The following is a 26,504-nucleotide window of genomic DNA, read 5'->3' as shown; positions in this document are numbered from 1 at the left end:
TTTGTTTTAAACCCTCTATAAAAACATGACATGGCACATCTCTACAAATATCACAGTCAGGGGTCAGGTACCCATCTGCTTTTAATTTTTCCTGTGAGTTTTATAACATGTGTGTGTGCGTATTGCACCATATGTATCATCTAAAAGTTTGCATTTTCTTACCTCATGAAGATAAGTCTAAACAGTAAAATCCTGTGTGAAATTAGGATCAGTGCCCTCTCGTAGGCCCTTAAGAATTTGAAGTGAAACTGCATTTGGCTGTAGAAAATTCTTAGCAGATGTTTTTTCAGTGGTCAATGGCAAAGTTGAAAGAGGCAGAAGCAAATGGCGAATTTGATGCTGATTTCGTCTCCCTCTTCGTCTCTGGGAAGGCTCTTGGTTTTTATATTTTTTATATATGAAGGTATTCAAATATCTAACCAGGTGACAAGTTTGGAGGTCCTTCATTCATGTATTGTTTTTGAGATACAATGACAAAATGTTTACTGACAGCAACAGGCCACTGTGACAACATAATGTCCTAGGTACCATTATTATCATAGTGGCAAGGCATAAAAATAGTCTGAGCAGCTATGCTGGCCTTTTCATAGTCTTTAGTGTAATTATGGCTGAACACAGATGGTCACATTTCCACTTGAGAAAAGTCACTTCCCCTCTCGACACATAACTTTCAAAAATTTTTAACTGATCCTGCCAACGACAAATAAACAGAGTCACTGACTTTGGACATGACTTTGAGATTACAATTACATAACAGGAAGCAGCGGGAGCTGAAGAACATTGTTCATTCTGCAGCAGACAGTTATTTTCAAACACAGACCACACTGGGAGAAGACAAGCTGCCTACTTATAATCCTGTTTGACAAGAAGCCTGTTAGTATAATTGAGACACTTCATATACCCTTGGGTTAAAATAGCCTGCCTCCAAAATCAAACTGCACTGCACTTCCTTAAGTCTATACAACAATCACAGTGTTTTGCACACAACGCCCTTGCACCATGAACATAAACACTGTAACTACTGTGTGTATAGGCTGAGGCTGGACCTGTCTCAGCAGCCCCTTCTCCCACCTCTGGGCTCAACAGAACCTGGTCAAGCACACTTGGAATTTATGTGGCCTCAAGTCCCAAGCAGTCATTACAGAACCACTGCGGCTTTCTAGAGTTTCAGTCTGATGGGCTGTTTAAGGACAGGTTCTGATGCTTCCACTGCAGGCCCAGTCTCCTGTGTCTCGCATCAGGACTAATGCCAGGGACAAAGGCCAAGACACTTAGCACTATCCCTCATCTGAATGACCAAAATGACAGCAGCCGTTAACAGCTGCCAGCTTAATCCTCCAAATATATCCTGAATGGCCGTCAGAAAAATTGAAGAGATTTTTTCTAAATTGACGGATGTTGTGGTTTTGGCTCAGTTATGTAACATTATTATGTCAATAGTCATAATTTTGATGGTAGGCTGGTCAAGACTGTGGGGCACTGAGCAACAGGAGCCATGAACTGTTAGAGAAGGTGTCTAAATCCAGCAATGAGTGTCACACAGGTGATGAATGGCACAAGCACTTCATCACTGACTAGGCAAATGGCATAGTGAGCATGAATAGCATTCCTCAGAGGTGACTGTCATGAAGTGAAGGGTACATAAGTGATGTGTGAGAGTGTGTGTGTGTGTGTGTGTGTGTGTGTGTGTTCCACTCACCCGTGAGATGGTGAGGGGCAGACAGAAGTCCTTTCCTCCTTGCAGTCTGAAGCCCCAGGGGGCAGGGCCAGCCAGAGAGACACTGTAGCTGCTGCTCATGATTCACCTAGAGACAGAGCAAGTGATATTTTACACTCGATCGTGCATGAATCCATATTAATGTGGATATAATCCAACATGAGACAGACTCCACACTGACAGAACCAAATATATCAGATTCAAGAGAGAATACAAAGGGAAGGAAAATAATAACAGGGAAAATAGTATGTAAATAAAAACAGTGCATCAGGTTATATACAAGTGGTGTGAAAAAAACCCCAAAAAGAAGCATTCCACTGATGAATGTAAATTAAAAGGTAAAGTATAGCACTGCTCATTTTCCATTACTATGAGCTATGATAATCAACTTACTTCTGAAATGCTGTAAGAAAAAAAAAAAAAAAAAGTATCCCACCAGATCTGATGGGGATATACTGTCAAAGTCTTATGGATTGTTTAAATTTTACTTAACTGAAGCTAAATTCATGTGTAACATTACCATTACCATTAACAATAACAATAACAGTCTTCCTCTGAAGCTGCTAGCTCTCTGCTGACAGCTTTACAGCATGTTTCAGGTAATAGACAATATCATTCACAATGGGTGTAAAAGTGAGCTTATAGTATTTTGAATATAGTAAATTCTCTCAAGTGCTGGACAGATATTCTCAACTGGTAAGAAAAGAGAGTAAGGGTTAATCTATAATGAGGTGTGAGTTTCATGACGTAATACACAACAGGAAGTCAAAGAGAGAGTGAATGCAGTAGTTAAAAAATAGAAAGACGGAAGTCAGAAATAAGTCCAACACGTAAACACTGATAATCCTTTGTTTACCTAAAACGAATCTCAGATCAGCAACGCTGAAGGTGCACTTTAGACCTGTCATTTCAGTGTCCTTTCACTGAACCCACTGCTGAAAAATATTCTCTGACAAAGAGTACCCAGAGTCCCAGACTGAGACAAATTATATTCTTGCAAGAAAAAAAAAAAAGAAAAAAAACAGAGAACATGGAGCTACTGAATGCCAGCCTATTGTTGATAAATAGCGGCATAGTTTTATGCATATGCAAGCCAAACAAAACATAATCATACTGTCTTTACAACACATGCGGGTTACACAAACAAACCAGAGGCATGTGAACCAATTTGACAATTAGGCTTTGGAAGGCAAAGGCATCATCTCTCCTTTTTTCCAAAAGACTGGGCAAAGTTCTGTTTTTCATCTTCGCAGTAGGCTAAGACATGCTCTAGTGAACAGCACTGTGCCCGTATCATCCTTAACACTCATTCCTGAGGGTTTAGAAATGGTGATTTAGCGATTGAAACCTTGAAATAAAATGACCAGAATGCATTCACATCGTGCTAAAACCCCTGTTAAACTCTAGTATGTAACAGAGTGAGCGTTGGCCTTTTCCCCAGACAACTGTGGTGCTGCTGGGTCTGCACAGGGACACAGTAAAGACAAGACACACCCTGGATGGCTGGAGAGTTGTTAGAGCTCAGCTTCACTTCACTGCCAGCTCAACGTTTCATTGGAGGGCAGGTTTGCCACGCGTTGCCACAATTTTTAACAACTCACTGGCAAAATGCACCCACACCTACTTTACCTCATGGGTGGACACAAATACAATAACCTGATTAAGCACATGTGCATGCAAATTACAAGGACAGTTCCAAAAGTGAGTCACAGCAAAGGCCGTAAAATATTTCATGCACTATTGAGTTTCACTAGTTTAAGCCCTGACTGTCATGCATTCCTTTTCCCCCTGAAAAATTGAAACTGCGAGCTATTTATTGGAAGCGAGACTGAGGTTAAGTGCAGTCACATGTTAAGAGTTAGTACATTATCAAATTTATTTGGTTGATCACTGCGGAAATTGGAATACCATGTTTGCAGAATACACAATCTAGTGAGAGAGAGAGAGAGAGAGTCTGGTGTGGGTGTCGAGCTACCATGCTGCAGTGAATCTGTGTGTTTGCCTGTTGCCTCTGTGCACAGGTTCAGAAAACCGTGGAAATATATCACCTTCGCCCCACCCAACAGGAAGAGTGGATGTTGACATGAAAACATGACATCAAAGGCTAACCCACAAGCATTACATGTCATGTACAGTACATTACAATTATAAGGTAAAGGGGGAAATGCAGGAGTAAAGCTGAGACTTTGAACAGACGGATGCATTGCTAGTGGTTATCAGAATTTACTTTTAAGAGCAAAGCTAAGACTTATAGTTCTGATGTCATGAATTAAAGGTCCGGTGTTTCTGCTGAACTCATTGGAAAAGACGGTGAAGGAAACTGGAGGTTAATAGAGGAATTTTTAGTTTTAAACTGTAGTGCTGATTACAGACGTCTAATTATTTGCTCTTTTTTTCGGGCTTTGGTTAACTTTTCCCAAGGACATAATAATCCCATGGCTGGGGGAACATGACTTCTTAAACAAAGAAACTGAATGTTTCAATCCCTGCCTTTAAAAGAAGCGTAAAAAAAAAAAAATATTCAAAAATATTCATGCAGGCTGGGCACTGCAGAGAAAACATACTTTTTTTTGATGAGTTTTTCATGAATATTAATGTCTTGTCATCCCAGAGGCATGTCATTTTGAGATTGTAAGTCATGCTGCCGCCACAAATTCCCTCAGGGACACGGCACCACCTGCTGTAGCCCGTCACCTGGTCAGATGTACGAGACACAAATCAAATCAGAGGGTCTGCCTACACGCTGTCTCCTCATCACACCCGCAGGGGAACAAGCTCTTTAAAGCAGAAAAGCCATAAAAGGGTGTGGAGAGGTGGGGAGAAGAAACAAAATCACGTGTGAAAGTGATAGGGAGGGACTGAACACCTGGAAAGCACAGGGTAGTAAAAATAGCTCTACTATTTATACTATGCACTTTCACAATCAAGCTAATGTACCAAAACACAAATACACACACGCACACATGCAAAATATGCAAGTCTATAATAAGGCAGCAACCAATTGAAGACAGCTGTCTCCCTCTTCAAGGTGAACAAGAGTTGAGGTGAGCCAAGAAGCTTATTTTTAGGGGAAATTACAAGGCCTAAACCAATATAATTTTCCATACCTTGTCACCAAGAAATTCAACCTATGCTCTTACCACACTGCAGCATTGCCTGATAACACTGTTATTGGAAAGTATGAATATGTATATATATTTATACTAAAGCTTTTCAATGTTCACTGCAGCCCAACACAGCTAAACTGATCAACAATGCTTTAAAAACAAAGTTATGAATGCTGCTGAAGTCCTCACCACTAAATAAGGAACTCAGCCACATCTTTCACACTGTTTGCAAGCTTTCTTTACCACTTCATTTGAGTCTGCATCTCTGAGCTGACAATGCGGAATGACATTCAATTCTCTGGAATGACACAAGACGCTGTGGACATAAATACTGGAAGTTTTATGCAACCCGCTTTGATCCAAAAGCCATGGTTTGAGGATATGCTCCCATTGTTTAAAAACAACCCTTGGAGGAATACACAGCATTGAATTGCTCTGTTAAAACTATGTTGGTTGTTCACAACAGATTCCTTCAGTGTTAGATTTCATGTCCATGTGGGGCATCGCAGTAAAGGTGCATGTTGGTTAAAAAAAAAAGAAAAAAAATTGCTGAAATTTAGATCACACTGACTAAACTTATGCCAGACCCTCATATCAGCAGCATTTCTTTTCCTAATATGGAAAGAACAAACATTAGGCTCAAGGCTCATCTCATGTCACTGCTTGTTTAGCAATCCCTAATGATATCATGCATAGACATGAGCAGACACACCTTTGAGTGTTCCCAAACAAAGAAAAACAGTTGAGCTCTGTAAAAAAAATGTCATCAGCAGCTCCGACATCAGCCCCTCTCTGGGCGAGTTGGAGCATAATTCTGGGCCTTATCCTTCGACTTCCTGTCATAATGGTGCTTTATTGTGCAAAATATTTCAGCACTTTCACACCAAGAACATGATTAAAACACAATCCTTTCAGCAGAGCACAAATGAGACCTGCTGACCAAGTTATCTACAAGTTCAGACATTCATATTTTCTTGTATGGATTATATTATATAATTATTTTATCTGGGATAACAGGTAGACTATTAAAATACTCTGTAGTAATAGTGGTAGATATGGCCTGCTAAGATAAGCAGAAACATGCAGGATGTTTTCGGGTATTTTTGGATTAGAACTTGAGTTAACTTCCTGGTCGTGGTTGAAAACGAAAAACATTCAATAAAAATCAAAGGGTCCCTCCCTGTCGAAAAGCTTTCTTAAAAGGGAATCAAACACAGGTCAACAGAGTTGAATGTCCCTAGATACTGGGAAGGACAAAAAAAATGTCTCTGCCTCTTCAATATATCAGACGTCATGCTCATTTCACAATGCTTCCAGAGACAGTTGTTGCTGGTGACATCATTGCAGGACATGTTGACTCACAGAGTGGATTACGTTTTCACTGTACTGTACTCAACTAGTGAGCTGTCTATGAAAACATAGAAATCAGGCATCAAGTTTAATATTTCTCATTTCTCATTACTGAAATAAATTATAAATATAAAACATAAATGACTTAAGATTCGCCATTCTCGTTAAACTACATCTTAAAACCAAAAACTCTGTTGTAAACATAACCTTCAATATCCTTGCTTCGTCAGTGGGACAACTTGTTCCAGTCTGACTTTATAGGATACTTTTTGTGAACAGGCTGATTACACTTGTTTGGTCTAAAGCAACAGTTAACCCCTGGGATCTTGAGACAAATGACAACGCCTTACTTTTTGTATGACATAACTATATTCTCTATAATTGTGCCTACTTTTAGTCACATAAAGTACCTTTCCTCCTTCCTGTATTAATCTAAACCGTTAAATATAGCCTACAGTTAAGTTATAGAGGTAACACAGTAACATAATGTTTTTGCTCCAGTTGTAGTCATGGGACAAATAACTGTCCAGGTCTTCCTCATTCATGTTTCCTTTGGAGAAGTTACAGTAGCGTCTGCACAGTCAAGCAGGGCTACTTTTTCTCACGGAAACTGAACCTTAATTTGTCTGTAGTTGGCTAAGTGGGTGTGACATTAAACACATGTCTGACATTATTAGCTCATTTTTCTAACAGACTTGTAGCCCAGTTGTTCCCGCTAAAAAGCCAAGTCAGTAAAACAAATGTATTATTTTAAACTCTGTCAGTAGCAGTGTAACAAGTCGTTTATTTTTGGAGAAGTTATAGGCAAGCAGCTTTGGATAATATGTTTTAAAATGCAACTTTGTAACCCGGTCGTAAATTAAAGCAGTATAATAATCCCTGTGTGCCATTTCTTTCAAATGTTGTGTCAGGTGTACTGTGCTGTTACTCACGTCGCTCGTGAAGCCGGGTCTGGTGCTCAGAGAGAAAAGCGTGACTTCAGTCCGTCGGTTGTCAGTTTCGGAGTGAACTGGACTGAGCGGAACTGAAACTTCCGCATATAAGCCAGCCCCATCTGGCTGCCGGTGGGAGGGTTCACAGCAGCGTGTGTGAGGTTGACGACCGGGGGCGACGCCACTACTACAGGCATGGGCTTGTTCAATGAGCCACGGTGCAAGGGGAGTAGTAGCAGAGTAGTTTCAAGGCTAATGCTACCTTCAAAATGTAGCTAAGTTCGTTCCCCCTGAGGCAAATGATAAAACCCGGTCTTAATATGCAAAAAAAGACCAACAATCACCACCTGTCAGAATGCTTGTAAACCCTCCCACGTGTTCACTAAAATGATTATGGTGCACTTAGTCCAGGAAGGCCCAACGTGTACCTCACCATTGGTTTCATATTCATGCATTCATGTTTTTTTTTCTGTACTGTAGCCTAGAGTTGGTTTTAAACACTGGAAGAAGAAAAAGAGGCTGATAAACCACGTTATTTTCTTACCTTCAGCTGGAGTACGATTTATGTCCTGGGCTGAGCAGTGAATAATGTTTTTAACTCTTCACCAAGTTGCAAGTTTTGGGGCAAAGATAGCAGCCAGAAGTGAGATTTTCGAGTTTGTAATACTTGAGAAAAACAAGTTTTTCCAATTATAGCCTTGGAGAAATTATGAACAAAGGAAAATTTGATTAAGATATATTAAGCTGATAGAAATACTTGATTTTTGGGGATGGGTGTCTTTTTAGGGTTCCATAGGCTTTGGTTTTGATAGGCTAAATCCAAAGTCATCCTAATTGTTGGTATTTGTGTGCCACTAATGTATTAGACAATTTTAACTCAATAACTATGTACATAAGCTCTTAAAGGGGTTATTTTCTATAACAATGCCATCTGTTGATTAAGACTTTTCTGGATGATTTGTCTCTCTCTTAATAGCCTTTTAAATATACCCTGGATTGGATTAATCTTAAATTAAAATCAAGCAGTTAAAATGTTGTCACTGGTATTTCTAAGTCAAGGAAAGTGATGTAATTCAGGCAAGGAAGCAATTTGTCAGTGGTCATGAATATATTAAGGAAATATTTGCGTGACGTTAGAAAAGAAATATTTAACATGTGACAGGGCATCAGCTTACCTTATGCCATTAATGGACAGTGATGTCATTCTTTCCACTAAATGCCTCCTGTATACTTGTCAGTCAAGTCAAATGCCATCGTCATGTACAAGCCTTTTAAACCACCAGCAGAACGTCAGAGTATCGGTGTTCAAATTAAAAAAACTGAACAAATGTACTGACTTCAGTATCTGAGATACAAAACACATCAATTACTCCTTTAGAATTATTTGTGTTTTGACAGTGGCATAGCATATCTTGTATATATTCTAGGTGTTTGATTACATACAGTTACAGTTTCCCAGCAGAATACCACAAAAATCATTTTTGACTACATGTTTTAGGATTTCATTCAGTGTTTTCACTTTTGCTTTGTATTTGTGTGTCTTTGCTCCCTATAAAGCATTTTGTCACTTTGTTATTTTTAATATTTTATTATCCATAATTTATTTGATATTCATTGTACAGTCACTGTGATATGGCAGTGATTGCAGCATTTAGTGTTTACCCAGATTTTAATGGCATGGTGTTGGTATGCTCTCTAGTGGTCAGCAAAGAAATAGCATACCTCACAGTTAATGCAGATACTTTGGATTTCAGCCAACATAAGATACAACATATGGCTCAAAATGTTAAGGTATAATTGACACGGTTTTAAGAAGTAAGATTTGGTTTGGTTGCCATTCAGTGTGCTATGGACATTTATGGCCCCCTTTACTTATCCTCTAGCGCCACCACCAGGAAGCAAGTGTTTCTTATGCACAAGTAGTTTCTTAGTTTCTAATCTGGTCTGCTGCTGAAAGTGAAGCACAGCATGAATTTTTGCAAATCTATGAGACGACAACTCTGGACATTTTTCATGTGTACGATCCATCAGTATCAGTAAAGTATGATTATAGTGTAATCCACGGTTTCAATCAGGACAGGAATCAGTATACTTAGGGTGTCAGCACTCTAATGACATTTTAATCACAGTAGTGTTTCACGTAATTTTAGAGGACAAGGCATTCCAAGCTTCATCACGGATTGTGAGTTCTTCTAATTTCTGACTTGATATGAGTGAGTATTACTTTGTCTAACTGTCTACATCAGCTCTCTGATGTCTACTGCATCCTTTACTTTTGCACTGTGGTATTTTGTTAAATAAACATACAGTGATCTATGGTACATGTTAAAAAGCCTGACCTATTTGGCAGATTACCAGATTACCAACTGCTCAAAGCCGCTGAAGCTAGATACTAATAGATGTTTGCATTGCACTGCATAGACCAGCTGGACTTTCTTTCAACTATGTGTGTGCCATGTCAATATATGGTTATAAAGTGATGGGAAGCCCAGAAGCAAAATCCCCCTGTGCAATGCTATTGAACCACTGAAGTGTACGGCTTATGTAAGGCTGTAGTACATACCTTTAGATCATCTTTACATAACTGGATAAGCAAACAGCTCAGGAAATCCTGGACGTAATGTTCAAAGACAGTTCAGAAAGGACTTTTCTGGGTGTTTGAATTTGACGAAAGAATGCATTTTAAGTGTCTGGATTAATGGCCTCAATATCTGAGGCAACTGTATTGTATGTGGTTACATGAGCATATTAGTAAAAAAGGAAAAAAAATGCATAATGTAGCACAGCAACCCCGTGCTAATAGAGTCATATGTTCAACAGATCCATGCTATCATGGACTTTGGTCATCATGGTGGCTCAGATGGTCACAGCACATGAATTGTAACTGATGTGCCCTGGTTTTGAATCCAATGTGGGGCATCTATTAGATGTCAATCCCCTTCTCTTCCTCCCCACTCTTCATCTCCATTTACTCTTTATATATATAATTACAGGAGGATAAATCCACCTGCATCTGCTTCTTGGATTTTCAAGTAGTATTAAAGAAGAAACTGTTATGATTTCTTAGCTATAGCAAGCTGTAAAGACATATTTCTCTGAAGAAGTATTAATGTCTTTTTCCCTGTAGATCGAAGTAAAATAAATTATATAGGCTTTTTAGTTTCAGTGATGTGGTGTCAATATTTTTTTTTTTGCAAGAAGACTGCTCAGAAAAATCTGTTGAGAACCTAATGATTTTTATTTCCCCCAACACACACAGCAACATGTCAGTGATCATGGCTGTGCCAGTTCTGTTCCTGAGAATAAGAACTGATAATTATGATATCAAAATGTATCATAACGGATAATGATGATGTGTGATACACCAGTGTCAACTGCTTTTATGACAGTTTGGTAGCTGAAATGTGCACACACTTTGGATGGCAAAGTTCTTTATGTCAGAAACGTAAAACACTGATCTTGAAGTAGCTGCAGTGAGCGAAAAATCTTGGATTGTATAACACATATTTACTAAAGTGCCTGAAGTCATGATACAGCACATAATGTCAGCAACTTACAAAACATGATAAATGCTGTTATACATCATCATACAATGAGTTCTACAGTCACTCATAAATGCATTATAGACATGGCATTCACAAAAAACCAAATGTTGTCATTGCTCATTTAAATTAGCAAGGCTGATAGCCAGCCTTAGTTGTAACGTAAACAAATATATAAAGTCAGCTTCCACACAAAGCATTACAAAAAATGTCTTTCTTTTATTTTGACAAAAAAAAAACGTTTTTCTAAATGTCCTTTCAAATGTAGGTTTCATTTGTCAGACTTTTCTTTGTTTCACCGGGACAGTGTTGATAGTACTGAGGGCTAACCTTTAATAAAAAAAACCAAAGGTAGCATTATTATGTATGTTAACAGCTAACCTGAACAGGAGAGGTGTGTGTACATACGATTGCACATAAACCTATGAAACAAATGTATTTGGTTGCTCTGCATGGCGAAACAGTTGAAATAAAAATCTTAACAGCTGCTTAAAAACGTTAGCTTAACATTCGTGGACAAAAAACATACTTGTTTCCTCTGCCGTGTTACAGTAACACGTAGCCACATAGATAAACATATTCACATTTAGCTTCCTGGTGTTGGGTTAGGGTCAGAGAACTCTTTGCACAGACTCAAATAGTTGAGCAGAACAGTCTAGAGGCTCTAAGCTGAGCAACAGCTCTCTCGGTTTGCTCTGTGTGTTCTGTTTTTCCTCGCAGTGGCCATGGTGCGGAAGGCCTTTCTTTGAGTTGGGTCTGATGATGGCATGGGAGTGCATACATACAGTATTGTCCAGAGAGTCCGGCTGTATGAGGACCTGCACCTGCCTCTCATCTTCCTCCGTCTGCACTCGTAGTGTCTCTCTCTGTTCATGTTCACCTTCTTGTTCTTGTTCTTTCCCTTGCTCATCTTTCTGTTTCTTCTCTTTGTTCCAGCATTCAGGGCTCTCCTCCTTTCCCCTCCCCCTGGCAGAGGAGGTCATTACCATGTTGACAGACTCAGGCGATAGGTTGCGGTCACATCTGTTCAGTGAGCCTCGCTCTGGGATGGAAGTCTAGAGTAAAATTTAAATAAAATACGAACACAATTGGCATTTTGTGAATACATAACTGTGCTGATATATATATACCGTTTAAAGCCTTTGACTTTGAGATGATTTGTTTTTAAAATCAACAAATATAATGAGGAGCACCTACCTTACCTGTTCCTGGCTTTGGCTTCCCTCTTCCTTGGTCGGCTTAGCCAATGATTTGTACTCTTTGTCCATCAGAGCTGAAAGGGAATAGCTTGACCTCAAACAATGGCTCTGGTCGATGGGGTCAAGCTCCACATCGCTCCAAACCTGCTACAGGGGACATGGATATGAATATCTGTATGTCAAGTTAAGGATACAGCACAGCAGTAAATATATATTCATGGCACTTTAAGGAGAATAATGTTTATTCTACATTGGAATCTCTGCCATTGCTGATAAGTGCTCACATTTGAATTTGAATTGGAAAAGTTAATGCTATGTATTTATACAGTTCTATATAAGAAATGTATTTAAAGTCTACACTTCATAACGCAGCTTTAGACTTGGCTTGCCAAAAGACAGCTCTTATGCTATACCAAGCACAGGATCAAAATGAACACAGAAAAGACCTCTACTGAAATAGACACAACACATCATGTGCATTTGATTTCTGATTTCTGTAAACGCACCACTGATGGTGCTGCTTGATCTGTGTTTCCCTGTACTCTTTGAAAGCCTAAAGCAGAAGCCAAACTCACTGTGTCTGACGTAGACATGGAAGAAACTCTGTGAAACTTGGTGTTGGAGACTGATGACTGTCTGCTCAGCATTGAGTCCTTGAAGGAAGACTCACTGTGTGACACTGATAAGCAGTTCCTCCTGGGGGTCTGGTCTAGGAAGTGTAGACAGGGAACCTTTTCTGCAAGCGTGTCCCTGTTGAAAAATAGGCATCTCTCAATAAAAGCTCCATATCTTTTTCAAGCTTAGGTTGGCGATTACTTGGATCACCGCACTCACCTGTATTTGGAGTGAATGATGGCATAGATAAAAGGGTTATAGATAGCTGATGCCTTGGCTATAACAGCAGGGACAGCTTTGGAGTAGGGATTGAGGATGTTTCCATATCTGAAAAGTGTAAAGCATTTGTGAAAAGTAGAACTGCACACCACCACTGGTACTGTAGTGTGAGAAAATCGCATAATATTTCATGATGCCATATATAATGATATTCCCCAAGTGGTGGAATTATGGGTCATGGTTAATGGCAGAAATGAATTGCAGAGTGCAAGCAAGCATCATATATGTTTTTATGTTTTATGCAAGGGTCTACCAAGCTGTCTATACTGTCAGACTATTAAAAAATAACATCAAGGCATCAAACATGGCCCTTGTCGTACTGTATATTTACCCAGCCCAGGCGATGAGGGTGACACATGCATAGGGCGACCAGGAAAGCACAAACACTATGATGACCACAAAGGCAATCTTGGCCAGCTTCCATTCAGTCTTGATGGACTGCTGCTGGATCAGGGTTGACTTCCTCACCTGAGACCCCAACTTCTCCACATTTCTGTTTAGACAGAGAGAAGGAACATTGAGCCTTTTCACAAGCTAAATTGATGAAAATACACAAACTCAAAGTAGTATTTGCAGACTTGTTTTTAACATATGTGAAATGAACACTAGGGCATAGACCCAAATGCAGCAGCAAGGCGAAGCAGACATTGTAGCAAACGGGGCAGGAAGACAGCAGGGTAATACTTTTGATTTAAAAATTTTTTTTTTTTGCTCTATGCTACTCCAACCAGGATTAAGAATAGTGGAACTCCCTTAATGATGCCAAACACAATACATTTCCACATGACAAGGACAGACATTAAAATTTAAAATATAAAATACAAGAAACACGATGTAGCCTTGTCAGACAGAGCAGGCCATTAGTAACTAGCATGCTATGGGTGCTTGCTTAGAGGCTCTGCTGATGGTACGGACCCCACCATCTTTGAAGGATACGTCACACGAAGTTATAGTTTTCACGGGGCTGAATGGTTAAACTACTTCCACCACAACAGAGAAGATATGCGGAACGTTCATCGTGGCATCATCTCAAGATGGTGATGCTGAAAACTAATGATGTGTTCAGGCATTCCTTTCAACAGGTAAAGCTGAAAACGGATACGTTGCCCTTGAGGTAAATGCTAAAGGTTAATCCCATAGTATCTTGTATGTGGCCTCCAGAGTACAACAAAGAAGAGCTAATTTCTTGCCGTCATTTGAAGAACCCTTTAAAATACGATAGCTTCACCAACCTGCGATGAGGCATTCCAGTCTTAAAATGGGAAGCAGCTACATTCTTGTGTGTATTACAGGTAAATTTGCAAATGTTCAACAGCTACAGATGTAGCTACAGCTACAGATGGCTAGTGGAGGACAAGTGAGAAATGGCAGGATCTGAAAACAGACTAAAAGATACTATATGTGCATACACAAAGAGAGATGAGAAAAGAAATGGAACAGAGAGAGATGAGACACAGAAGCCACCATCACAATATACAACCCGCTTACTATCACAATTAACAGACTGTATTGCAGGAAATTCAAGCTTTTTCAGTAACAAATAAGACTGTTGATGTGAAGATGTGCCAGTAGAGGGGAGCTAGAGTCTGCACTTCAATGGTAGGATGATGTTTTATGCAGTTAATAAGTAGATTTCCTATCATTTCAGTTATTTTCAAAGAGTAAGTTATATGAATATGAATATGCATATTCACCTATATTAATTCATTCACCTGCTTGCTTGTCGAATTGCCAGGAACATACAGAGATAACAGTATGATATAATGCCCAGAGGGATGAAGAATACAAAGCAGCATAACATCAAAGTATAACTTTTATTGGCTGGAGTAGATGTCACGTAGTCCCACGTACATGAGGTCATCAGGCCCTCTGGTATATATGAACCTTAAGAGAAAAAAATGACAGATATGAAGGAAGTGTGTATGGTCTAAAAGTATAAAAAAAGAGGATAGTTGCATAAAAAAAATGTATGGAGGTCATAGAATAAGTTACTTACTCCAGCCCAAAAGTGGCGCAAGGCTCCAGGCTAATGAGTACAGCCACACCAGGGCAATAATGAGGCAAGTGCGTCTCTTTGAGGTCCATTGTAAGGCCTGCAGAGGCTTAGTGATGACAATGTAGCGGTCTACAGAGATGGCCAGAAGGTTTATCATGGAGGTGATTCCAAATAAAGCTCCACAGAAAGCATACGCTTTACACCCTGTTGAGAAAAATAAAGAAAGAAGCATTTTATTCATAAGTTTCTCACACTGACTGGAGGACTGATTTACACGAGATAAGTAACAGGATATTTCAGGACTCCAAATTGCTGGTGACTTTATTTAATATGAAATCACTAAATCCTATATTGGTATTTCCTGCCTTTTTAGATACACGACTGAAAACTCACAAAATATTGCATGCAACAGATGTTTTTATATTAGATTTTTGGGTACTATGGGTGCTACATTTCATACAAAGCTCCAAACATAAACAACACAAACATGAATAGATACATAAAGAATGTGTTAAGTAAATACAGTTAAACTGAATCTAAAAAGAAAAAATACCTGTTTCACCAAAAATCCACCCCTTGTAAAGAGAGTTAACAAAGAAGATGGGTGACTGTGTAATCGCCATGAGGAAGTCACTGACTGCCAGATTCATGATGAAAAAGTTGGGAGGAGTCCGTAGCTTCTTGTTACTGAAAGACATAATGATTGAAAAGTCTTAAATCAACAGAGCTCAGGATTCCACAAAGCAATATGTTGTTGTGGTCACTCATTATTATGCACAATACGTTTCCAGAATTGATTAATATAAGAAGCAGAGACAGTTGAAGCACTACACAAAACAAACATTCAACAAGGTTCAAGAAGTCATTTGCTGTGTTCATTTAAAGCCCATTGCCACTTTTATCTTGTATCAGATGTAGTGGAAAAACATCGGCTGCCTTTTTGAACACCTATATCCAAAATGTCACTTTTTATCAGACATCATTCAGATGCTGATATACATATATTTTCATTAACTTGGATTGATGACATCGATGGATTGTTCACCCATTGTGGTAACTTGTTTCTATAACTTGTGATACTATGTGGGAACTCTGTGGGCCAGAAAAAATCAAGTGTGCTGCTTGTGATTTATAAGTGAGACATTACTGAAGCTTCAGTTCAGTAGGAGACCTTGGTGTAAGTACTAAGTGCTACATCTATTCAATAAGTGCAAAGAGAACGGGTAAAAATGTTAGAATGTTAGAGGTTTTTGAAGAGGAGGTGCTCTCAGAAGAGATGAGTCTGACGAGATTCTTGAAGATAGAGGGACTCCCCTGCTCCGATAGCATTCGGTAAATTGTACCGCCATCAGGGAACCACAGACAAGAGCAGTTAGGTCTGCGATTGACTTGTGTGCTAGACATTCCTTGGAGGAACACAGTTGCCGAGAAGGAGTGTAAGCCTGTATTACTGAGTTCAAGTTGATGTGTGCAGACCCAGACATTTGTCTGTAGGCATTAGTGACTTGAATTTGATTCAGGCTGCCATGGGTAACCAGTGTAGGTCGATGAGTAGCGGAGTGACATGTTCCCCCTTTTAGGCTGATCGTAGACCAGATGGGCTGCAAGATTCTGGACCATCTGTGTGGGTTTCACTGTGTGTAAAAGGGAGGCCTGCAGCAGGGCACATGGCAGACTTATTGTGTCCAAAGGTTGGTTTTAAAATTACTTTTCAGTTTATGGAAGTCCTGTTTGCCCCAGAGTGGTGTACAGACATAAAGAGAGGCAGAGGTTCAAACCTCGGCCAATGCAAAATCCATTCAATAACTCTCAAATCTACATCCTACTGAACTTAAGTCCACCTCCCTTACCATAACAGGCAGGGGACGGAAATCAATAATAATGGAACATTCTAACACTAACCTTCAGTAACACTATTATTCTAATGGTATTCCTCTCCTAAAGAAAGTTCAGTTCAAAGATTCATCAAAGATGCAAGATTGTAGCTCTTTTAGGACACAAATCACAAGATCATAAGTAATCATAAATGCTGTCCTGTACTGGGGGAATACAAGCACATATTCAATACCAGAGGATTCTCTAGTGAATTTCCTTGTTGGTTCATTGTGTGTAGTGGCAAGCAAAACTCTTAGTGTACGCCCTCTGTAACAATCAGCAAAAGCAATGAATTTTCTTGCTGTGTTTGCAGCTGCAACAAAGAAAAGTCAGGCAAAGCAGATACTTCATCACAAGAGGTCAAAAACACAATTATAAATTACCTTTTAATTTAGATGCATTTTCATTGAAGGCAATATGAGAACCCCATAAGCCATATGCCTTGTGGATATCCAAAATTCGAACCAGAATTGACAATATATGCACTTATTGACTTGATATGTATGGTACTTTCCGAGGGACTGAATGAAACCGAATATGTTGCTACCTACACGGGCTCACTTTATGAAAACCTGTGAACCATGTCTACATGTGTACATTTTATGAACAATAATGAGGCTGGAACCAGCAGCCCATGTCAGGGCCACAGCAGATATTGGCAGTTCTTTTTCTAAGGCTGTGCATGGACACAGATGGTCACGTTGTACTTGAACCTTCTGTTAGCTTTCCACAACTCACTGCACACATCACAGATCGCCTTTTAGCAAATCATTATTGTAAATGTGTATATTTAAAAACTTTGTTACATTGAGCAATTGACAATTTTAGAGGGCTACCAGTGAATGGCGACTTTCTCTGTGGCCGGTGCACTAGTGAACTCAGATGAGAAACTAAATGTAGTTCGAGCTTTTCTAAATGCAGGCGCCAGAATATTAACTGTTTATAGCAGCCTTTGCTGTCTTTCATCTGTGAGGTGTCAGTGTAATCTGTGTCAGTGAGCATTTTACATTCACATTTATTAGATTACACTTACTTTGTGTTACATAAAAGGAATGGGAAGTCCAGGGACACAGATGAATATTTGTTACAACTGAACTGAGCACAAAAGGCATGTTTCCCATGTCTGGACTTCTAAATTTCAGACTAGTATTAAAGTGCCATAGGTTGAATCAGCTCCATTTATCACTGACAGCCTTTGGGCGCTGTCTTCCTCGTTTTGCCCATTGCCTGTTAAAAGACCAAAAAGAGTAAACACTGCACAGAGAGATAAGTTGTGAGTGTATTTGTGTGTTTACATGCAGGCGAGTGAGTGCGTACCGAACAAGTGTGACTGGAGTAGAGATCGAGTGATGCTGCATTCGAGATAGCTGTGTATCACTGGAGGTTGGACCTTAATGCAGAAAACATGTCAGGCTCAGGATTGTATCTAACACTTGGTTTTTAACTGCATTCACTGGCGTACTATACACCCAGGAGTAGCCATAGTGTATATATGACGGATACTCTGGTGTGCGTAAATATATTGGCTTTCATTTATATTTTCTTCATGTCCTTTCAAGTGAAAAAGTATGTAACTTTTTGGTTCTGAATGTGTATTAGGAATTTTGCCATAATTACATAAGCTGGCACAATGACAAATTGCAAAAGAAAAAAAAAATGTAAAAAAAATTTTTTCTCTTACACAGGGATAATATGCAATAAGTCTTTATCTATTTTGATACATTTGTTCATTTGTCAATGGGGGGGGGGCATCTTTTTAATCAGATGAACATAATTCCTTTTTCCTATCATCTAGTTGAGAATCTAGTCTGACATCAGTACTGTATTTAGTGGGACACATAGTAGCTGACTGGATTACGCTGAACTGCATTGCTGTTATTTAAGCTTGCTTACCCTCTTAATGTGGTCTAGGACCTAGACCACATTAAGAGGGTAAGCACCACCTAGACTCTAGGTGGTAGCACAGTGTTGACTTTACATTTAGATAAGCAAGTAGCTGGCTGGATTATTGAATTCATTCATTGATTTATCCAGCACAGTTAGAAAATCACTAAGCTACTTCCTGGTATTGAATGCCTGCAGGCTGCTGTGAAGACCTTTCTGCCTGTGCTTGTGACATCTACTTCATAATGCAAGAACACTGTTTCCCCATTCGGTGCTAAGTCTGTACAGCACCCAAACATTACACAGGGTACTGTACAGAGTTGAAACTATATCACATGAACTGCTTAAAGTGTTAGACTTTGAGATTGTTTTACTAGTCTCTAAAAACTCTACAGTGATATACCGAATAGCTTTTAGTTAATAGATAATAGATTTAATAGATTCATGTATTCAACTAGATATACAATTGAATCAGTCATATGTTTTAATGCAGTCAGATATCTCAAATGTGCTATTTGATATTATAATGTGCCACCGCAGGGGCTGTTGAATGTGTGTTGTGGACTGATGAACAAAACAGGCCTCAGGCAAACGGCTTCTGTGAACTTAGTTTTTTTTTGGGAGATCCAACAGAACACGAACAGTGGAGCACTGTGCTCCCACAGTCTTTCTATGCCCACATGTGTGACTTCCCAGAATCTGTTTTTAGGACTAGTTCATGTGCAGAAGTGTGTTGGGCTAAGCGAGGCTCGTTAACGACATCAAATATGGGTGCGTTAATTGTTTGTGACGACTTCATTTAGTAATTAACTGTTATTAGTAAACGGTTATTAGTCTTTTATTTTAACTAGTTGTAAAAATAAATCTGAATGTTGAGTAAATATTTATTTAGGAACCATCGATTGTTGAGTTTGGAAAGAGAAATTGACTGCATGCTGAACTTGACATGTTATTTGAATATGTATATGTGGTGCGTATATTTTATTTAAATGCCTCTGGCAACTATTTATAAGCTGCTTAAAATAGCAAAGTGCAGGTAGATGAAAATGAAATGACAGAATAATTTATTAAATATTTATTAATACCTTCAAAATTGTGAAATAATATTAAATATTAGTACTATATTACTAACATTAAATTCCCTACTTCAATATGTGCTCAATCTTTATGTGTCGAAACCGAAAAGTGTCATCATCATTAGTGATTAGTGACTAAAAGCATTAGTACTAGCACAGAAGTGAAGAGCCAAATAATGACTTATTTAAAAAAGCTAAAGCTATTACTCATAGAAGGAGTGACTAGTAAAACTTTGAAAAAAACTTCCTGTTTATGTCTTTTGCCTGAAATTCACTGATATTGTTCTATATTTTCAATGATACTCAGAAAGCCAACTCAAAGCGTGATTAATGGATTAATGTTGTGGGAGACATGGTCTAAATCAGGTTTCGCGTGAAATCTAAATTACATAACAGTTATATAATTATTACAGCTGAAGTGGAAATAATGAAAAGGCTACAATGAAACAAAACTTGAATAATTTGGAACCGCATCTTCTTCCAGGCTAATTTCTCCTATAATGACAAGCTGTAATGAGGCCTGGCAGGAGAATGCAGTGTGTAATGAATAATGCAGATTTTAAAAATGCAAAATTACAAGTAAGATTTTGTTTCAAGTAAAAAAATTGAAAAGTCTAGCAATTAACAACTGGCTGACTAATGCAGCTCTGAAATCAGTGATGACAGACAACCAGATTCTTCACCGTCACTCCTTGCATAAGGAAAGTCGCTTACCAGAAAAAGGCATACATGACCAAGGCGTTCCCAGTAACCCCTACTGTTCCAATCACCAAGACAAAGAAGGCAACGATGTAGTGAGCGTGGTCCTGGACGTCCACCTGCCGATAGAATCCATGTTCCACATCCATTTCTGTGGACAAGAAACAGGCACACAGATGTTGGCATCAGTGAGTCTTTGTTCGTGTACAGTATGTCCAAGTGATTTCGTGCAATCCCGATCTTCCTGTCTGTCCCTCTGACCCACTAAACTCTCCGGCATTACGTAAGAGTTCTTACAATGATGAGCAAGTTAAATGTCTGGGGGATAAAATATACACAGATGTGACGGCATAATCTGCAACGCTGCATCTTTAGTTACCATGTCAACATTTTTTTTGTTTGTTTGTTTAGGTAATATGCAATTTAGCATAGTTCCAATACAGAATATAAAACCGTTGTTGTTGTTGTCATTGTTTATTTTATAGTTATTGCTCATTTTCAGCTCTTGTCCATACTGTAGCCGGTCTATTGTTTGTACAGTGTAATTAAAATAGTTAGTTTACCATGAATAAAACCATGATACACCACATATATGGGTTAAGGTTAGGATCTAAAAAAGAGCGGTTAAACAAAATAACAAAAATAAGCAGATAAATACTAAAACAAAACAATCAACAATACAATACAATTAGCTAGAGATGGGTACAGCTCTGGTTTGCTTTTAGCGAGCACTTGACCTTTGTTGTAAAATAATTTATATCTGGAGTTAATTTGATTTCAGTTGGTAATGTGTTCCAAAGTTTACAGATTGTATCTTTTCAATATGTGACAGTGATGCCATCAGACAGGCTTTTCCTCCATTGCTTTCAATGCCTGATTGTATAAGGATGTGAGGGCTCTGACGGATGATGATAACACTTGAGCCCATAGTGTGACACAATTATAATAAATTAGAAAAATCATGGAGGGCATAAATAACTCGGCTGCCTGAGTGGGTATATAGTGTCTACATTTATTTTGTTGAGTCAGTTTGCTCATGGTCATGTGAATGAATTTGTCTATGTCTATGTGTCTATGTCTATTTGTCTATTTGTCTATTTTAACATTACATCAGATTTTACATTTTCTATCTATGTTTTAAGTTTTGATCACATTCGCTGTTGCTTTGTATGATTTTATGTTTTAGAGATGTACACTGCTCACATTTTGAACATATCCACTATTTCCCTTTAGGAAATCTGAGGAAATCCCCACATTTCTTCCCTGAGTTTCTGTAGGTTTTGAGGGAAAGTCAGTGATGTTCTTGTGCCTCCAACACTTTTTGTCTATTTGGTTGGTTAGCAATTGCAGACTGTGTATCTCGCTGTCTTTTAAGCTAGCTGTATAGGGAATGTACAGAAAAGCTTAAAGCTGCTTACCTGAGCACTTTTAGCCCTGCTAATGGCATAACTCTGTAACTCTACACATGGTCATGTCAGTCTGTTGGGCAGTAGGTTGGCCGGTCCACCACTATGGTGCAGACTGAAATTTCTGAACAACTACTGAATTAATTCTTTTGAAATAGATGATGACATAGATGATGAATTCTACTGACTTTTCATATGGCACCACCATGAGGTTCACAATTGTGGTTTTGAGTGAAATTTCTCAACACATATTAGATGAATCAGAATTTACATGTTCATGCTCTCCTCAGTATCAAATGTTATAACTTTGGTGATCCCTTAACTTTTCCTCTATCGCCATCATCAAGTCCATCCCTCCATCCATCCATTAGCTAAACCACTTATACTTTGAGGGTCGCAGGGGGCGTTTAGCCATTGATAGTTGACATCAGCCGAGAGACGGGTTATATACGGAACATGTTGCTGTTACTGTCTATGACAGGGCCTGTCATCAATTCAAAATTTCAATTGGTCCAATAGTTTGGTTTGTGTCATTGCCATCAGCCTCGCCTGCACTTTTTTTGTGCTAATTCACAAATGTTAGCATGTTACTGATGTAAACCATGATGGTGAACATGGTAAAACATACTGGCTGTGCCTGCATCAAGTGGGTGGGAGTGTCTAATTGTCAGTTTCAGAACGTTAAAGAAATTGTCAGATGAAGCCACCCCAATTTCAATATCGGGAGGGTTTTGTGGGCAGGGCTTTCTGGAGCTATTTGTCCATTCCAACGGCACTTCTGATGGAGTATACTGGAGTACAGCCTCGCAGAACTGCAAGCATGGCTGGAGACGCGCAGTTTTATTTGCACACCAGGGGCCAAAAATATTGAACCCTGCATATGCACAGAAACCATGCATGCACCATTCCTCATACATAACTGATATTTCTCAAAACAGAATGCATGGTGAGAACACATGCAGCTCATGCATACAGACAAGCCTTACTCATGTTTCTCAGTGGATCTGAGGGTAATATAGTGAGGTGGACTTGTTTTTTTGTGTTTCTGTTTGTATTTTTGTCCTTTATTGCAAAGCAGATGGTAAAGGATGTTTCAATGTGAGCGCTTTAAACGAAACCACTAATTATCTTTCTTATTTCTAATAACGATGAGCTAATGATTGTTTACATGTATATGTGTTGAAGACTAGTTGAATGATATGGGTGCTGTAAAAAGCTTCAGTGACAGCTGTTGTTGGGAATCTGTAAAATGACATGACTCACCTGTCAGTGAGTGGTCTAAAGAATGGTGGAGGAAGCAGAAGTATTGGGTTGATTAAGGGCGTGTCTACATCTCTCTGTGGCTAACATTGGGAACAAAAATTAGTCTTGTGGACATGAGCCTACAGTGACTAAGATTTATAAATGTGACAAAGAGAATGCACATTTATATTACTTATTTTTTTCTTTCATGGCTTTTTAGCCTGTATTTAAGCTTTTCAGTTCTTAACGTCTTCTAGTTTATCTTATATATACAACATGTTGTTGACAGATGAAGAAAGATTTTGCATTTTCCAGCTGTTTACTTGTAAATTAATTACTAGTTTTACAGCTTGCAGAATCAGAAGGATTATGACAGTCAGTGCCTTTTAATATCAATTACTCACCCTTGCAAACTGTAAAATCGTTTGGCTAAGTATTAATCACGGTAAGAGTTGAAGAGCAGTGAAGCTGTCATGGCCTTTCTGGTCAGAGGGGAGATCCTCACTCAGTATTATTGAACTGATGTGCTTTGGGTGTTTTTATGAGGCAATTCTTAGGACAGCCAACAAATGACAGAGAGAATGAAGAATTTTTATGAACAACTCTAATAAGTTATCGTGGCTTTTAAAAATGGATGGCAGTGTGGCAGACAAGATGTCTAAAAGTGTACCAGTAAGTTTCTGCCACAAATGCCCAATGATTGATGCACTGTATGTGACTGAGAAATATTTAACCAAGAGGTGATTAAGTCAAGGCATTATTGATAATGAAAAAATGGCTGTATGGACCTTGCTGTTCCATGCGGCCATTGCTCAGCTGCAGCAGTGATTATAAGAGGATTTCTATGTTTTGTTAATGTGATGGAATCAGGAGCGCACATTGAGTCACGCAACATTAACAGCATTTATCCTATGTAAACTCGCTTTCTGTCTGTCTCTGATCTGCATTATAGAAGGGAGTTATAGGTGCCAGTGCATCGCAATGCTCTCTACCACATCAATTTCAGAAGATGCCATAAAACATCTGTCATGTATCACATTAATAATTTGTTTGTTCCATAACAAAAACATGTTAAAAACTGTGACCGCTGCTGACTCAGAGTCTGATCTAAAATTAGGCTGTGTGATTATACTGTACTTAATCCAGCAGAGCAGGAGTGAATCTGACTCAAAATACATGTACATGAGTAGCATGTTGCTGTGCCTGATATGTCTTAATGCTTTTGCATTAAAAAAAAATATTATATACAGCATGTGCTGCTATTAAAACATTCAATTACACTATATTCTGTAAATTGATAGTGCAGCATTTTCTGTTGGGGTGTAAAAAATTAATACTTAAGCATTACAGCACATTGGGTGAAGGACACATGGGCATGCAGAGTGTCAGGTCCACACAGGGAGCTCTTGCTGTGCTCAGTGAAGCCTTGTGCGTCAGAGGAACCCTCAATCACTTCTTACTTCTCTTCATTGGGCATCAAAGCATTGTCTCATATGACAGGCTGAAGTCACATAAATCAAATACATATCCAATAAGGTGGGACTGTGCTCACTTTAAAGGTGACATGTACCGTTTACCGTCTCTGAGGAACATTACATAACCGAGACAGGTGCTCTGCAACGTGTTCGCATTCATTCAAAAACTACTAATATGAAGTTCATGTTAACGGAAAGCAAATGGATCGAAGAGGGCGAATAAGATAGTATTCGTAGTGAAGTGTCTAAAGGAAATTATTGTGATTTAGAAAATTGCTAGTTTACACTTGTTAAGTGGATATTAAAATACAGTAAAAATGTATTAAGAAACTGCATACCTTCTCTTAAATAATTTAAAGAAACTCTCTTGACAAACGTACTGGTAAGCATTACACAGATCATAGGTGGAATCAACAAGTGTGTGTCAAAGATTTTCTTTCTTATGAGAATTTCACCCTTTTCTCCGCTTCAATTTTAAATTTTTAAAGTTATTCTTGCATTGCATTCAGGAAGGAATCTGCCCTTATTGAGACACCAACATGAAACTGGTACAACAGGCAAACTGAAACAAAACAAACATGTCTTAGCTGGAATATGGACACCCCTGATGTTTCTGTAAAATTCTTAGTTTAAAAAAAACAAACAAGACACAATTCTTAAATGAAATACATCTTTTTGTTTTCTTAGTTTGCTGCATACTTTTGATTTGAAATGGATTTACTCTAAAATACACTGGTTTACATATGAGTATATAACAGCAAAAACTACAGAAGGAGGTTCCCATCAAGTCAAACTAACCTCTCGTCCTTAAAACTGAGTCATTCTATTAATAACAACATTACTTTACCTTATCTGGAGTGAAGCCCCTTTTCCTCTCCAGGGCACTTCTGTGTTTGCAGAGTGGAGTGGTGAAGAGGATCAGAGACACTGAGGCTGTACAGCATGTAAAAACTGGTGAAAAATCCACCACGCTTACAGTTGAAATAGATAAGATCGATGGCTGCTTCTCTAAGTTCTCCCCAAGTTAGATGGAGATTCTCTCACACAGAGCAGCAGCAGTCAGCCGCTGCTATCAGAGCTTGAGAGATTATGAGAATACATAGAAAGACAGATAGAAAGAGAGCAGCTGCACATTGACCCATCCCCCTGCTGGCTACCCATCACACACAGCTCTCATATGGCACAATGCATCGATCAAGCCAGTGTGTGGTGCGTGCGCGCGTGCGTGTGTGTGTGCGTGTGCATGAGGCTGTGCATGTTTTACTGCTTGTTTGTTTGTGTGCGGAGGTGGTATTAAAAGATATTTTAGGTACCAACTTGTTAAAATCCAAACTCTTGTAAATACTCTTAGGATGAGAATGTGCTTCATTAGTAAAACATTTTTGAAACAAACTGCATGTTGCACCATCACAGCTTCCCTTAATGAATCACAGCAAATCATGCATTCTGCAAAGTATTTTTCATACGCATTGATTTCTGCGTATCTAATACTGCCACTGGCACAACTGTATGCAAGCACCAGATGTCGGTGATGATTACATGTGAGGCGAGAAAGCCGCTGCGTCCCATTGGGCGCTCTGAGAATTGAGGAGAGAAATCTTGTGGTTTTGAAAAACACCATGCCTTATACATAGCATCAGACTTGTTCTTGCTCATCCTTGTGTAAGGAGAATCTTGAGAAAAGCACTCCGGTAAAAGCCTCCCAATGTTTATCATCTCATGCACAACTGAGCAGGCAGCTTCAGCACCTCCTTTTGCCCTTAATATATCTCCTTTGCTGGAATGAAATCTTTTGTTTGACTGTCATAGCATCTGCACAGGTTGTGTGGGTTCAAAACAGGTCAGAAGATGCAGTGACTTATAAAAATGTGCTTTCTCTGTGAAGATTCAGCCTGGATACCATCTAGCAAGAGATGGATAAGCCTTTACACTTATGGGTCACTGCAGTTCCAAGAGAATTTCATTGTAATGAATTCTGACATAGTATCGCAGGGAAGCAGATATTAGTTATTTGTTGTTTCTTTGTTGACTTGTTTTCTAGGTCATGTGTGGTTTTTCGGTCTGGTTCAATCATTTTCTAGGTTAAACGACAAGGTTGTGATGACCAGCT

General features: G+C 38.9%; 2 protein-coding genes across 4 annotated transcripts in view; both read right to left on the bottom strand.

Moving 5' to 3' along the window:
- pdlim5b (PDZ and LIM domain 5b) overlaps positions 1-7,322 on the bottom strand; it is a 38,344-nt gene extending 31,022 nt beyond the window's left edge. The window contains exons 1-2 of one of the 2 annotated variants that reach the window (XM_056402954.1): positions 7,107-7,322; positions 1,700-1,805 (exon numbers count right to left, since the gene is read on the bottom strand). In XM_056402954.1, coding sequence (XP_056258929.1) covers positions 1,700-1,798 — 99 coding nt within the window. In that variant the 5' untranslated portion in view covers positions 1,799-1,805; positions 7,107-7,322. The remainder of the gene's footprint in view (positions 1-1,699; positions 1,806-7,106) is intronic. The other variant, XM_056402952.1, reaches the window with a different exon arrangement.
- Positions 7,323-10,358: 3,036 nt separating this feature from the next.
- On the bottom strand, positions 10,359-25,464 carry opn4xa (opsin 4xa). Of its 2 annotated transcripts, none has more exons than XM_056403776.1 (10): positions 25,242-25,464; positions 20,287-20,422; positions 15,291-15,424; positions 14,738-14,941; positions 14,454-14,625; positions 13,073-13,234; positions 12,682-12,789; positions 12,423-12,597; positions 11,851-11,994; positions 10,359-11,703 (listed from the first exon to the last, which is right to left on the bottom strand). In XM_056403776.1, exons 2-10 carry the CDS (start codon positions 20,418-20,420, stop codon positions 11,260-11,262), a joined length of 1,677 nt encoding a protein of 558 aa, XP_056259751.1. In that variant the 5' UTR covers positions 20,421-20,422; positions 25,242-25,464; the 3' UTR covers positions 10,359-11,259. The 2 variants fall into 2 exon arrangements, with proteins under 2 accessions (XP_056259751.1, XP_056259752.1); XM_056403777.1 differs by having other exon boundaries at positions 11,550-11,703; positions 11,846-11,994.
- Between the last annotated feature and the right edge of the window lie 1,040 nt (positions 25,465-26,504).

This window comes from Seriola aureovittata, chromosome 18 (genome assembly GCF_021018895.1).
Source record: "Seriola aureovittata isolate HTS-2021-v1 ecotype China chromosome 18, ASM2101889v1, whole genome shotgun sequence".
Classification (NCBI taxonomy): domain Eukaryota; kingdom Metazoa; phylum Chordata; class Actinopteri; order Carangiformes; family Carangidae; genus Seriola; species Seriola aureovittata.
Note: the sequence above shows the minus strand (reverse complement) of the source record. Positions and strands in the feature narration are given on the sequence as shown.